Source organism: Phascolarctos cinereus, unplaced genomic scaffold (assembly GCF_003287225.1).
Source record: "Phascolarctos cinereus isolate Bilbo 61053 unplaced genomic scaffold, phaCin_HiC Scaffold_5;HRSCAF=322, whole genome shotgun sequence".
In the NCBI taxonomy this organism is placed as follows: domain Eukaryota; kingdom Metazoa; phylum Chordata; class Mammalia; order Diprotodontia; family Phascolarctidae; genus Phascolarctos; species Phascolarctos cinereus.
Window position 1 is genome coordinate 408,127,077 of NW_027555958.1, and position 14,823 is coordinate 408,141,899.

A 14,823-nucleotide genomic window follows, 5' to 3' on the forward strand; every position below is an offset into this window, starting at 1 on the left:
TAATATGTTACTTTTCAATTTTTAAAGTGGTTTAGTGAAATATTCTATTTTCCTCTAAAGAAAACAACACTAAATTAAGCTTTTTCTTTCCCCACTTAGACGGTTCTCAATTTTTTTCTGCGTATCAACAGCGCTTGAAAGAAAAAAGGTTGAAATACGCAAAGTCAAAAAAAATATTTGTTTTAGGAGTAATATATCTGCCACAGGAGGAAATCTGGTATAGCAGATAGAGATCTAGATTTGGAGAAAAGAAGATCTGAGTTCAAGTCCTGCCATACTGGCTGTGTGATCATGGGCAAATCAACCTTTCAGTGCTCCCAGGCAGCCCTTTAAAAATATTAGTTATGGAACAGTTGCTGATCTGCACTGGTAAAGTTTCATCACCAGAGTTCATTACACCAATGAAATCAGAGGTCTAGAGGTACACACACATATATGCACACGCGCACACAAACACATATATACACACGCACATGTTAATGTTGTAATTACAAGTTCAACAAAATGGAAATCCTATCTTTAACCAAGTGTTTATTTCATACAAAAGCAAACAGTAGGCACTGTATGAATATCTGCTGATTAAATGTATAACTGTATTTAATATAGTAAAAATACTTGTGGAAAAAGTTTCAGATAACACATTGTGATTAAAACATTTAATAAGTTAAAAAAAAAAAGAAATCAGTAAGAATGATGCTATTTTTTTTTTAAGGTGAGGTGAGGCAGTCGGATTAAGTGATTTGCCCAGGGTCACACAACTAGTACGTGTCAAGCGTCTGAGGTTGCATTTGAACTCAGGTCCTCCTGACTCCAAGGCCAGGGCTCTATCCACTACACCACATAGCTGCCCCAAGAATGGTACTATTTTCAAGGTACAGAAAGAAATGTTACTCTTATTATAATTAACGCTGTTAAATGTGATCCCAATAAAAACTCTGCTTAGAGTATAACAAATTCAATTGAGTCAACTTCACACATTAGTAAATATTATCATTTCTCCATCAATTATGTCAATCTACTATCAAATAGCCTCAACAAGTTAAACCAGTGAAAAATAAATTATTTTAATATATTATCCAAAAGAAGGTGCTCATCTCTGTTAAAGTACATATTGGGAGGTACACAAACCTTTATATACTGGAGCAGGTGGTGCTGTTGCCACTTTCCGAACTTTTGCTGTCACGCCACCATCAACATTGGTTATCATTACTGGCTGGTCAACATGTCCCAGATACTGACCCCTGCCACTCACATCTTCTGAGTTCTCCCACTGTTTTCTAATCCGCTCCTTGAGTTTTTCTAGTTTGGAATCATGCTGTCGCCGCTTTAAGATATCTAATCTGGCACTAGTAGTACTAGTAGACGATGGAGAAGAATCACTTGCTCTTGACACTTTCATATCAATATCACGGTTTATGTTACTCACTGAAGTCTTCTCATTTATTTTCAACCCATTAGTTTTTTCTTCCTCAGTTCTTATAGGAGCTACTGCCCTGAACAAAGCTTCTGAATTCTGCAAGGCATCAATTGCTGGTCTATCATTTAAATACCTAACAACAGTTTCATTTACAGCTGATGACTGAGAGCTGTCAAAATCTTGGCAACGTATATCCCGGTCATCCCGATTATATATCATCCGACTTCCTCCAACAGTTGTCTCTTCTGTTTTAGTGGTGCTGTCCAAACCATACAAATGTTTGACATCCGGCTGGCTAGAACTTATACTGGATGGAGCAACAAAGGTCTCCCCCCTTTGATGTAATTAAAAGGAAAAAGGTCAGTTTGAGAGTAAATCTAACATACAATCATCTGCTAGACAATAAAATTGAGTTTAGAATTCTGTTACCATATGATTACAAAGAACTTAAAAGCTAAAAAAACACCTTTAGAAATACTGATTCAAAAAACATAAAGTTGGGAGAAAATTACTTAGAATTTAAAAAGGACAAAACATACTAAAGCTAAGTTGAGAGACTTCCTTGAGGGTCCCAGGACACAGAATCAGAACTTAACTTCTTAGCCCCAAATACATAAAATCTATAACCAAATTACATTATAAAATATTAGCTACCCAAATAAATTCACTTTAAGTAACAAATATCTGAAAAAAAATATAAACAGAAGAAATATAATGTGACTCCTCCAGTAAACGTATTAAATAAGCTTCAAAATTCCAAAATAAAGGAAAAAGTATCAACCAAAAAAACCCACAAAACAAAAAAAAAACACCCCACCTCTGAATAACCAAAATATATCTTACCAAGTCCATGAACTTATTTTATTAAAAGAAGAATACTTCGAGGTCTCCTCACTTATAGTCTATTTACTCTTATTTATGCACAAATTCAATAAACTTGGCTATCTGATCTTCTAGGCAACAACAGAATAGTGGTAAAAGATTAGAAGAGTCTTCTTTCTAGAAGTGACAGCTGAGTTCAAGAGAAGAGACAGAAAAACTACAAAAAGCAGGCATAAGAAGCCCCTCCCTCAAAAACAAACAAACAAACAAACCCAAAACATTCTGGGCCTTTTAGTTCAGAGGCAAAGATCTCAACACCTTATTAAATGCTGAGGTTATCAATATATAATAATCAAAATACAATAGCTATCCAAATGAAGACACTGAGTCATCAAGAAAAATTTTAATTATGTTTCAAGGCAAGAATGGCACAAAATATTTTTGAAAATTTTCCATTAAAACTGAAATAGCCACACATGGTAGCATACCCCTGTAATACCTGCTACTGGAAAAGCTGAGGCTGGCAGATTTCTCAAGCTCAGAAATTTTGAGCTACAATGGGCTGAGCTAATCAAGCATCTATACCAAGTCCAGCAGTAGTATGTTGTTCCCTTCCCCCCCAACACCTCGACCCCCACCCCCCCTTGCCTAGGGAGGGCCAAACTGCCTGGTTCCAAAGCAGAGCAAGAATTTAGCTCCTATACTGACTGGCAGTGCTACCGAGCCTATGAGTGGTTCCTGTATTTCAGGCCTGGACAAGACAGGAAGACCAATTCTCAAAGAAAAAAAAGGTGAAAGGGGAAGAGGAAGGAAAGAAGGAAGGAGGAAAGGCAGGCAGACTTAAAAGATTAAGTTTCAATTATTTAGAAAGTAATTTATGTGAAACTTATTCATGATACCGTCAGCTAACATTTTAATACTATTTAAGCAGATTTCTAATTAGCAAACGTATATTCTGAATAACTTCATTATTCTCAATTTTAAACAAACTTTAGGAACATATAATCTATAGAAATGTAGAGAAAGTACTATAGTAAAAATAAAACCAATGATAATGTTTAGCTAATTACATCATTAAGAAAATAAAAGATATAAAGTGATAGGTGGAGGTTAATAATGTCTAAAAGACAAAAATAGCTAGCTTATGACAACTGGTAAAATATGTTCTCATATAGCTACCCTAGGGTTCTTTTTTTTCTTTCTTTTTTTAAATTCTGTACCTTTGATGTCTTCTGGAGAGACCAGGATAGAAACTCCCTTACTAAAGCAGATCAGCAACTACTCTGAAACACATAGCCTTACAGAGTTGTCTGAGGATACTAAGAAGTTAAGTGGCTTGCCTGTGATCACACAACTAGCATATGTCAGAGGCAGATATTCCCAACTCTAAAGCCACTCCTCCATTCACTGTGTTGCACTGCTTCTCTTTTCTTAAAGTTTCCAAATTCTAAACATTAGCTGGTATGACAGAAGATGGTGGGCATTAGATTGAATCAGAGTCCTTGTCTCTAGCTCCAGACCACTGAAGGTATACCCCTGGGAAAACAATTTATCAATTATGTGCTTAGGAATTCCCCCTAATCACTTCCCTATCTTATTTGCCAACTCCCCTTCCTTTTTTCCTCCCTATGTGTATTTCCCAAGGTTCATTTCTTAACCTCTTGATTTTGTTCTCGTTCTCTCTCTCTCTCTCTCTCTCTCTCAAATATCTCCTTTTCTTCCCAATAGCCTAGTCATTGTTATAGCATCCACTAATGTTCTTCATATGAAGGTTCCTGATAAATGGTCTCCACTCTATTATCTCCAAATGCCTATTTCCATTTGGATGTCTTTTTGTAACCTTAAGCTAAATACATCCAAACTCAACTTATCATCTCCCAAAACCATTTCCCTTTCTCAGTTTCCCTGTCTCTAACACTGAAACAAACCTTCTCTTAAGTCACCCAATGTTCAGTATCAAAAAAGATAATTCATATTCAGCTGAACCACAGATTTAGAGCTGGAAGGGAACTAAAAAGTCAGAATCCAACCTTCTCATTTGAAAGATAGGGAAGCTGTGTCACAAACAGCATAAGTGACTTGCCAAAGAACATACAGGTGACAAATGGCAGCACTAGAATTTGAACCCAGATCCCAAAGCTAATGTTCCTTCTAGTTTTGGAGTTAGAAGGTACCTCAAAGGTTATGAAATCCAATCATATCTGGATCCTGACAGCTATTCCTATTTCTAGATTCCTAATCTTTAAGTCATCGTTAAAAGATTTCAAAGACTAAAAGACCAATGTTCTAAATTATAATTAGTGCTCATAAAAGAAATAAAAAATATGGCCAGAGATCTAGTATTCATATGGATTCTTCCCTACTCATTACTGATATACTATCCAGTGTGGAAGGCTACATGCTTTTGTAATATTATGTGGTCTGAATACTCCATTATGAGATGTACACAACACCTTATTATCTACTCTGTATCCCTTATACTGCAAAACTTAAACATCAATTTCTGGATGCTATGGAAAATATCTGACAAAAGCAGGAAAAAGCATTAAAAAGATTCAGTATTTTTATAAGAAGAATGTACTTTTACTAAGGTGATAATAAATCAATACTGGAAAAATCTATTATTTCACCCACAGAGACACACTGTCCACTGACAGAAATTGCAACTACTTGACATGACATTAGAAAGCAATCATAAGTTGCTGTAGCTTAAAATAACATCATCATGTAGTAGCTGATTTTCTGGCAATAGGGCTCTCCAAATTTTAGTTAAGTTTGTCTTCAAACAGAACAAGATCCATTGATCCATCTCTAAGATACACTTTCAAGATTTGTGATTTGGTAGGCCCTGATATTTAGAGCTTTAAGAGATCTTAGAGATCATCTAGTCTAACCCTCTCATTTTTAAAACAAGCAAATAGAAGACCAGAGATGTTAGGTGACTTGCTAAAGGTCACAATAGTGGTAAGAATCCTAGTAAAGAACCAGGATTTGAACTTAGCCTTCCTTGCTCTGGAAACGTAACTGACAACAACTACAACGACTACTACTACCACTACTACTACTGTAACAACAAAAAGTTCAAGTCTTATTCCTGGTTCATTACAGAAAAGTTCACTTCAGATGCCATCTAAAAGGGTCATTAAAATTTTCAGATAATGGATAAAAAAGATATTTATTGTAAAAATAATATTCTATTAATAATACTACTATATCTCCTCTATCTAGATGGGCATAGTGGATAGCATGCTGGGCCTATAGCCAATTAGACCTCAGTTCAAAGTAGCTTCAGACACTTAATAGTTGTATGACTTTAAGCAAGTCACTTAACTTCTGTATGTTTCAGTTTCCTCCACTGTAAAATAGGGATAACATAGTACCTACCTCTAAGGGCTGTTTTGAGGATCAAATGAGATATTTGTAAAAAAAACTTGACATAATGTTTGGCACATAGTAGATCCTATATAATCGTGTGTCTTTCCATTTTCTCTACACTACCTCTTTGCTCTATATTACCCCTTTAAAAAAAAAAAAACACTGTCGAGACACACCAGTAGAAAATTCACAACTTATCAAACTAACATAGAACCTGTTAGATTTTTTTACAGTTTTCATTTCCCATGCAAATCTAACTGTGAGACCCTTTAATTTATTTGATGGCAAAATACTGGTATATTTCAAAATCTACCACAGGAGAGAATGGTTAAAAGTAAAATCCTAATAAATTATAAACAAAGGCTTCATGCTAGAAAAGGAAATCAAATTCGGTGGTGTAAAAAGTCCCATTAATACTTCCCTCCCCTCCCCCACCACACACCCAAAGAACACGCCTAAAAAGGGCAGCATTTAATTTGTTGGGGGTTTTTGCTCTGTTTCTTTGTAAAGAATCAAAAGAGTAATTTAAAGGCCAAAGTGCTATTAAAAACTTGCTAAATAAATTATAGCTTTACCACATATGGTCTAATATTAAAGACTAAACTTATTAACAAATTTAATTTATTTCAACACTAACCTAAATGAAGTTAAGGGTTCACGGAATTCCACATGGTTATTCTTTTTCACATTGCTCTCTAAGGTGGTGGCTCGAAGAGGACTTCTAGAGGATTTTTCTTTCCGTGATTTGGATGTCTTGTTGGATGGAGCAATACCCAAACAATCCTCTAGATATCTACCATCTGAAGAAAAAGAAAATCTTTGAGGCTATGTGATTTACACATAATGTAAATAACCCTGTATTGGTTAGTATTCAAGAAATTAATATTCTTTAGTAGCTCTAGATCACTAGAGTTAATATCTCTAGCAGAATGTTAGAAGTTCTAAGTAAATGAAAAACATTCAGAACAAATTATTGTACTACTTTTTAACTCTAATCTACAAAAGGACTCCTGGGAAACCAGATATTAAATAAAATTCTATATGTAACATTCCCTGATTGTCTAGAAGACTTCTCGTTCATTTAGCAATAAGAATCTGGGGAAGATCAGAAATCTGAGAGAAATCAATCTAGCTGATTATTCTTCATAGTCAGCAAACATATGAGACTGGGTAGAATAGTAAAGAGACTCTTCTACATCACAGATCAAGAAAGTACAGAATAAAACACTTTAAAATTACAGTCAAAAAAACCAGTGGAAAATTCATATCTTACTAAGCTAACATAGAATCTGTTAAGATTTTTTACACTTTTCATTTCCCATACAAAACTAACTACAAGAAACTTCCATTTAATTTACCTGATGGCAAAATACTTGTGTATTTCAAAATCCACCACAAAAGGAAATAGTTAAAAGTGACCTAATAAATTATAAACAAAGGCTTCATGCTGAAAAAGGAAATCACATTTGCTGGTGTAAAAGTCCCAATCAAAACTATCAAAATCATCATCTTCCATCAAATTAAAAAAAAAATGGTACCCAAAGGTTACTTTACAACTATTTAGTTGTCCACAGAGAACTTTTTAAAGCTCAATATTGAATACTCATACCAAATAAATATGCAAGTCTATGGGAAGAAAATAGCTTGAAAGAAAGTTAACTTCAAAAGCTTATACTAGTTTCTCACATTATCTCTAGAATTAGATTGTTCACACATACCTTTCCTACTTATTTTCCTGGTAGCATTAGTAGAAGATTTCTTGGTATCCATGATAGAATCAAACACAGCTGTGCTGGTGGGAGTTACTTCTAATTTGTTCTCAATGTGTCTCAACTAAAGTTTCAGACAAAATCAAAACACACATGTTAATTTCTAAAATAGTACAGGTTTGCACATTTAAAACTATATGGAATAATAACAATAAGTATTAATGGCTTCAAGGTTTGCAGAGCACTTAATCCCAGTCTTCCACAGAGCAGAAAGCACACGGAAAAAATGTTACATTAATTTTAAAATTATATTTTATTCAGATGCAAGAGAATCAAGTTACAGAGCATCCAAATTTGGGTTGGGGGGGAACAAATAATGTGCCAAAGACTCTGCTTTTTGATCTGGGTTTTGATTTGGTGCTTTTTTTTTTTAAACAGGAAACTATTTGAAATGGTATGGCACACATTATAATGATATTCTATGTGATACACTCCACCTGGCAGTCATGAGGAAAAAATGATTCAGCAAAACAAGAGTTTTTGACCAGACAATCATGGTTTCTTTCTGTGGATATGCTCATGAATTATGTCTTCATGGCTGACAACTAAGACATCATTTATGAAATGAAATTTAGATTTCACAGATATATTAAAGTGTCAATCAACCTTTTCTACATCACTAACACTTCCAGCAGTTTTTAAAAGTTAACAGTATAAATTAAATTATATCATCACCATTATTATAATCCTTGTGTTGGAGGTGAAGAAAACTACCACATTATAGGCTTAAAAAGCTATAATAAGAGAGCTAAACTATATTCACAAGAGATCTAATTTGATCCTGTTTAACCAAAGAATACAGACTTTATCATAGGAGTTTAGTATATATCTTTTCCAAGCCTATTTTCACTTCCTGATTTAAAACAAAGCAAGGTCTGAACAGAAAAATATTCAGATAGTAATTAGATGCGGGAATTTGGCATCAAATAAGGCACTAGCTGAAACAGGACTGCTATATAAAAGTGAGATGATTATAGCAGATTAGAAAAGTACAAATTTCCCTATAAAACTATACAGGTAGGAGAAAAGAATTTCCATTCAAATGAAGGCTGTGAATTTGTCAAATGTGGGCTGCTAAACTCAAAGAGACTGAGCAGGATTCAGTTACTCATTGTTCTGTGGGAATAAGAAAAACTGAGCTTTCTATTGTGAAAAAAAAAAGTTAACTACCAGCAGTATTTTAAAGGCCACTGAAGGAAATGTTATCCCCTTCAACTTATCATCTATTTTATTCCCTCCTTAACACTCTATTGTCCATCCCCTGTTTTCTTAAATCTTCTATAGTTTTTTTTAATTCAAATGTGAAAATATGAAAAAAACACAACAAATTTAAGCACTCTTATACAAGTGTTAAAGGATAATCCCTGCATTTATAAATTACAAACAAATAACATTTATAATTAAAATTACTATTGTAATGGCATCTCCTACGTAAAATTGTGACTCCCTTATTCATGAGGCAAAAAGTACCTCTGCTTATTTTATAGTACAACAAAGAAAAATATAAATCAATTACATTATAATAATTTTAAATCATGAAAGGACAAAATTGAAAAATATTAATACTTACAGCAGCCTTAGTCTGAGAAAGTGAATCCCATGATGTCATTACATCTGCTGAGTAAAAACAATAGATTAATACATACAAGTTTTTTTAGATTACATACAAATTGCTTTTAGCTTTTTAAACAATTTTTCCAAAGTTCTATTGTGACACCTCACTGTGACAATGAGGGTAAACCTAGGCTCCTTAAGCTTATCCCAGAAGTGCACAAGCTCTGACAAATCTACCACACTGGAAAATTCTGAGTATAGTTGCAGCAAAAGATTATGTCTGCTTTCTGAGGAGCACTCTCACTAAGTGGAAAAAGGTTTGATACTAAAAGCCTGAAACAGTAGGTGATGAATTCTTTTGCAACAGCAATCCATGAAACAAAGAAAATTATAAAATGGTCCTTGGTCACATGCAGCCCTCTTGAGCTTGAGACGTGACAGTGGTAGAAGTGGAAGAGGCAGCAAAGGGTATTAAGAGCCATGAAGTTTTTAGACAAAACTATAAATATGGGATGTAGTGAGGTAAAGTGGAAAGAGTGCTAGATTTTAATTCAGAGGATGTTGATTTAAATCCCATATCTGTCACTTTCCACATGTGTGGCAAGTCACTTAATTTCAATGAGCTTCAATTTTCCTCATTTGTTAAGATTAGAAGTCAGCCTAGGTGACCTCAAAGGTCCCTTTCAGTTCTAATTCTATGGCCCTATTAACTTAGCTTTTAGTACTCTAAATATGAGATCCTTGTCCAAAGACCAATTAGCAGACTACAGGAAGTGAATCAATTAGTCCTGACTTTCTTGATATTAATAACAAGAAGACAAAAGGAAATTGCAGCCAAATAAAAGAATGCCTCACAGGTTCTAAGAAAAACTGAGCTTTCTATTGTGAAAAAAAAAAAGCTAACTACCAGCAGTATTTTAAAGGCCACTGAAGGAAATGTTATCCCCTTTAACTTATCATCTATTTTATTCCCTCCTTAACACTCTATTGTCCAGAAAAGAAAAGGACTTAGCAGAGTTGATTTTATCATGTGTCCAGAGGAAAGAAGAAAGACCATCTTTCTTTCTCTCATTTCTTGAGCCACTGAAGTGACTATTACAAGGATTTAGAAAAATGCCTCCATGAAACAATTACAACTGAAGACCAAACATCTGTTTCAGATGGGAAGGGGAAAGGATGAGAAGTACAGAGAAATCCTATGAAGTTGAAAACCTTCCAAATTAAATTCAATTATTCTTTACCTATGAAGAGACTGGGATGTAGCAAGTATGTCAGCAAGGGGAGACTTATTAGATTGGGAGTAGGGGAGAGACAATAACAAAATAATCTCTGCTCTAAAGGAACTTAAGAGTCTACTTGGGGGTGGTTGGGAGGGGAGAAGGCAACAAGTACAAAGATCTGTAAATATAAAGTATGAAAAGAAAAGAACAAAAGGACAAAAAATATGAGCAAATAGTTCTCAGGGAAGAAATCTGAGCTATCAATAACAGTATGAAAAAAGTTTAAAATCACTAATAATTAGGGAAAAGCAAATTAAATCAATAAATTGTTTTTAAAGTAATTTTGGAATGAATCTTGTGTAATCACAATAACCAATCTTCACCTTTTAGAAGAGATGAGGAAATCTGTCTCTCTCCTTTCACTGTAAATGTGAAGGACTATGATTGTAAAACAATGCATATGCTGTCAGATGTTTAATGTGCTGCTTGATTTGGCTTAATTATTTTTCACTTGTGCTTTGTTACACAGCTTCCTCACAAGCCTCATCAGGTGGGATACTGGAATATTTGGAAATGGCTGAGATGTAATATTCCCAATTGCTTCTATACTAAAATGCAAACCCCTACACTTAGCATTTAAAGCCCTGTCACAAATTCATTTTAGTCTGACATCAATTTACCACCTATGGTTACATATGTAAGTTGACTACTATTCTTAAAATCTCAGAATGTTAAGGACTGGAGTGGTTCATATAAGTGATCTAGTTCTTCCTTCCACTTCACGGAAATCTGCTCCAGAAAATCCTTGATAGACACGCTGGACTTTAATTTAAAAACAACAACAACAAAAAACTTCCAGCATACACTGCCTCAAAGGCATCCCACTCATTTAATTGCTTCTCACTGCTGGAAACCTCTTTATATTGAAACAAATGAGGTGAAATGTTATCACATATTAGGTTATGTTAACACTTAAGGTCTAAACAAGATATTAAGTTCAGTAACAAAAAAATCCATACCTCGAACAGTATCCTTATGAAGATTTCTTGAGTTTGGTAAAGGCACCTCTTTCATCTTGCCACTCCACATTTTGCCAATTTACCTAAAATCACAATAGATACATTTCAATTTTAAGCTCAAACTGTGGTAAAAAATAAGTTAAGAAAATCATCTAATTCCCAAACAATGTTATTTTGGCTTTCATTCAAGTCAGAAAAGGAATTAGAAAAAAAAAAGTCAGAAAAGAAATCTAGGAAAGATTTCTGTACCTTTAGGAGTCATATATGCTTAAAGGTTCCTTTAACTGCTGGAACTGTGAAATGATTCAACCATTTTGGAGAACAATTTGGAACTATGCCCAAAGGGCTATAAAAATGTGCATACCCTTTAATCTAGCAATAGCACTTCTAGGGCTATATCCCAAAGAGATCACACAGATGGGAAAAGGACCCGACCCACATGTACAAAAATATTCATAGCAGCTCTTTTTGCGGTGGCAAAGAATTGGAAATTGAGAGGATGCTCATCAACTGGGGAATGGCTGAGCAAGCTGTGGTATATGAATGTAATGGAATACTACTGTGCTATAAGAAATGATGAACAGGTTGACTTCAGAAAAACCTGGAAAGACTTATATGGTCTGATGCTGAGTGAAGTGAGCAGAACCAAGAGAATGTTGTACACAATAACAACCATGCTGTGCGATGACTAATATTGATAAACTTAACCCTTCTCAGCATTACAAGGATCTAAGATATCTCCAGAGGCCTCGTGATGGAAAATGCTATCCACATCCAAAAAAAGAACTATGGAAGTTGAATTGCTATCATTTTTTTTCTCTTCTGTTGAGTTTTGTTTCCTCTTTCTGATGGTTCCTCCTATTGGTTTTAATTTTTACTTACAACTTCACTAATGTGAAAATATGTTTAATAGGAATGTAAATGTACAGCCTATATCAGATTGTGTGCCATATTGGGGAGGGTGGTGGGGAGGAAGGGGGAGAAAAATTTTCAATTCAAAAGCACATGGAAGTGATTGTTGATCAATCAAACTAATAAAATTAAAAAATAAAATAAAATAAAGGTTCCTTTAAAGGAAAGGTATTACCTTTCCTTCAATAAAAGTAGCCCCTAAAGACAGCTCGTGTTGTAATGGTTACTGTGAAGAGAAATAGCATATACTTCAATAATTGCAGGCATTATCTTTTTGTTAATAACTCACCAGTGTGAACAACATGTTGCATCTCTCCAGTAAAATGTAAGCTCCTTGGGAACAGTAATTATTTTCCAATTTGTATCCCCAGGATCTAGAAACAGTGCCTTCCATGCAGCAGCCACTTAAGAAAGGCTTGTTGGATAGGACTGGTATCTGATACAGCAGAAAGGTGCTAAAACTTGGAGTCCCAAGAGACCTGGACTAAAAATCATCCCAGGCCAACACACTTGGAGCAAGCAATTTCACTTTTTATGAACCCCAGTTTACTCAACTATAAAACAACAGTTATCGATAAAACAACCTACTTCACAACAGAATCCTTTGAGGAAAGCGCTTTGTAAACTTTAAGGTGCTGTATGAGTTGGTTTTGTGCATTAAACACATTTTCCAAAGCCAGAAAATGGCAGAGCTGTGACTACAACCCAGGTCTTTCCACTGTATTCTATGGCTACAACTCTAAAGTACATCATTAAATTTAAGGCCTAAAAGCCAAAGAGAAGATATATTTATCCAATATACCTGATGCAAGTAGACATAACAAATGTACGACTACAGGCTGCCCTGAATACAATCTACAATTCTCAAAATGAAACTGCTTTCAAAGGAAAAAAAAATGCAACTACAAAATGAAAAAGAATACTAATTATAGTTGGCACTTAGATTTTACACAAACCAAATTGTGGTGATAAGGGTGGGAGGAGCAGGAATAGCTTCTTTTCAGATCAATACCGTAATTAATGACACAAGAAAAAAAACTTCAGATAATTTTAGCCAATAGTTTATTATATTAGTCAAATAGATCTGTGATTACAGTGATGTGAATGCTTCCTCTAACAATACAGATTGGCCATCTAATCTGGATAACCAGTCAAAGTTTTATTTGGGTAGAAGTCTTACTCTTTTAAAATAAAAACATGTTGGGGCAGCTAGGTGACACAGTGGATAGAGCACCCGCTCTGAAGTCAGGAGGACCTGAGTTCAAATCCAGCCTCAGACCAAACATTTGACACTTACTAGCTGTGTGATCCTGGGCAAGTCACTTAACCCCAACTGCCTTAAAAAAAAAAAAAGTTAAGATAATGATCTCACACTAGAAAGAAGAGATAAAATGACCCTAAAGTACTCTTTTATATCTAATCTCCTATTAAATCTATACATGGTAAACTTAGAAAATAATGTTAATGAGGTTACAGAGCTCATAGAATTTGTATGGGAAATGGTGAAAAATTTACCTTCCATAAAAGAAGATTCAAAAATGAAAGCCTTAATAAAGTGAATCCAGTGGTATTAATTCCATCCCACAAATCAAAATATTTATTAAGTACTTACAGCATAAGGCACTATGTTAGGTATTCAAAGACAAAAAACAAAAACAGCCCCTATCCTCAAGAACTTCTATTCTTCCTGACTATTAACATTTAAACAGCAAACAGGAACAAGTACATTTTGTTACATAAGAAAAATTAAAATTCAATTTTTTTTTGAAATTTAAGTTAGATTTTAATACACAACAAAATCTCCCTTTTTTTTCCCTTTTCTTCTTCATAACTAACCTGCCTGGCTTCACTTTTCTCTTTATTCTCAACACACCCAAAGCACTATACATTTCAATTCATCCAACTGTGCAATACTACAAGTTTTTGCTCTCCTTCCTCATACTCCTTTATTTTTCAATTACACATTTACAGACCTTGTGATTACCCCATTTATGATTTTTTAAAAAGTTACAAAATAGGTACATTTTTTAAGAAGAGTAATTATGATACATATAATAGGGTAACTGATCTACATGAATACTGGAAAGAGGACAATTAATGAGAAAGCTCTTTCCTGGGTGAAAGCTTACAATCATAAAAGGAGTTTTCCTGATCTTTCAAAAAATCTATTCTTTATCAAGGTATAAACTGAAGTGCTTTCTTTAAAAATACCCATTAAAATAATACTTACTAAAATATTCTGAAAAATAAATAAATAAAATGAATGACTATCTGCACTTGCATATTTTTCCCAAAAATTTCAAGGTGCTTGTAGAAAAAGGACAAGTAAGTCCAACTGGTCTAATTTTAAACCAATAATCTTACAAAATCATGGAATCTCAGAGTTGGAAGGGAATTCAGAGGCCATCAAGTACAACTCATATCTAATACAATTCTATAATTATCCTTATAAGCAGCCATCTAACTTTTGTTTTAAAACCTATAATGAAAACCATTACCTCCTGAGGCAGTCCACCCCATTTTAGGATAGCTCTAATTATAAGGAACTTTTTCCTTAAATGAAACAAATCTTCTCTACAACTTCCATCCATTACTCCTATTCTCTTCTTTCCAAGTCAATGCTTTATCAAAACTCTACTCTTGAGAAGTCACATTAAAATCATGGGTTTTAGTTTTGAGGTTTTAAAAAACAAGTTTTTAAATATATGAGAAGGTTACTACATAAAGGATCACTA

The 14,823-nt window shown here is 34.2% G+C and overlaps 1 protein-coding gene across 1 annotated transcript in view; it reads right to left on the bottom strand.

The window, feature by feature from the left end:
* The window catches only part of CEP350 (centrosomal protein 350), a 157,463-nt gene that overhangs the window by 119,531 nt on the left and 23,109 nt on the right, over window positions 1–14,823 (bottom strand). The window contains 5 exon segments of the mRNA XM_078156464.1: window positions 1,129–1,751; window positions 6,252–6,414; window positions 7,333–7,447; window positions 8,954–9,000; window positions 11,177–11,259. Of these exon segments, the coding sequence (XP_078012590.1) occupies window positions 1,129–1,751; window positions 6,252–6,414; window positions 7,333–7,447; window positions 8,954–9,000; window positions 11,177–11,246 (1,018 nt within the window). The 5' untranslated portion in view covers window positions 11,247–11,259.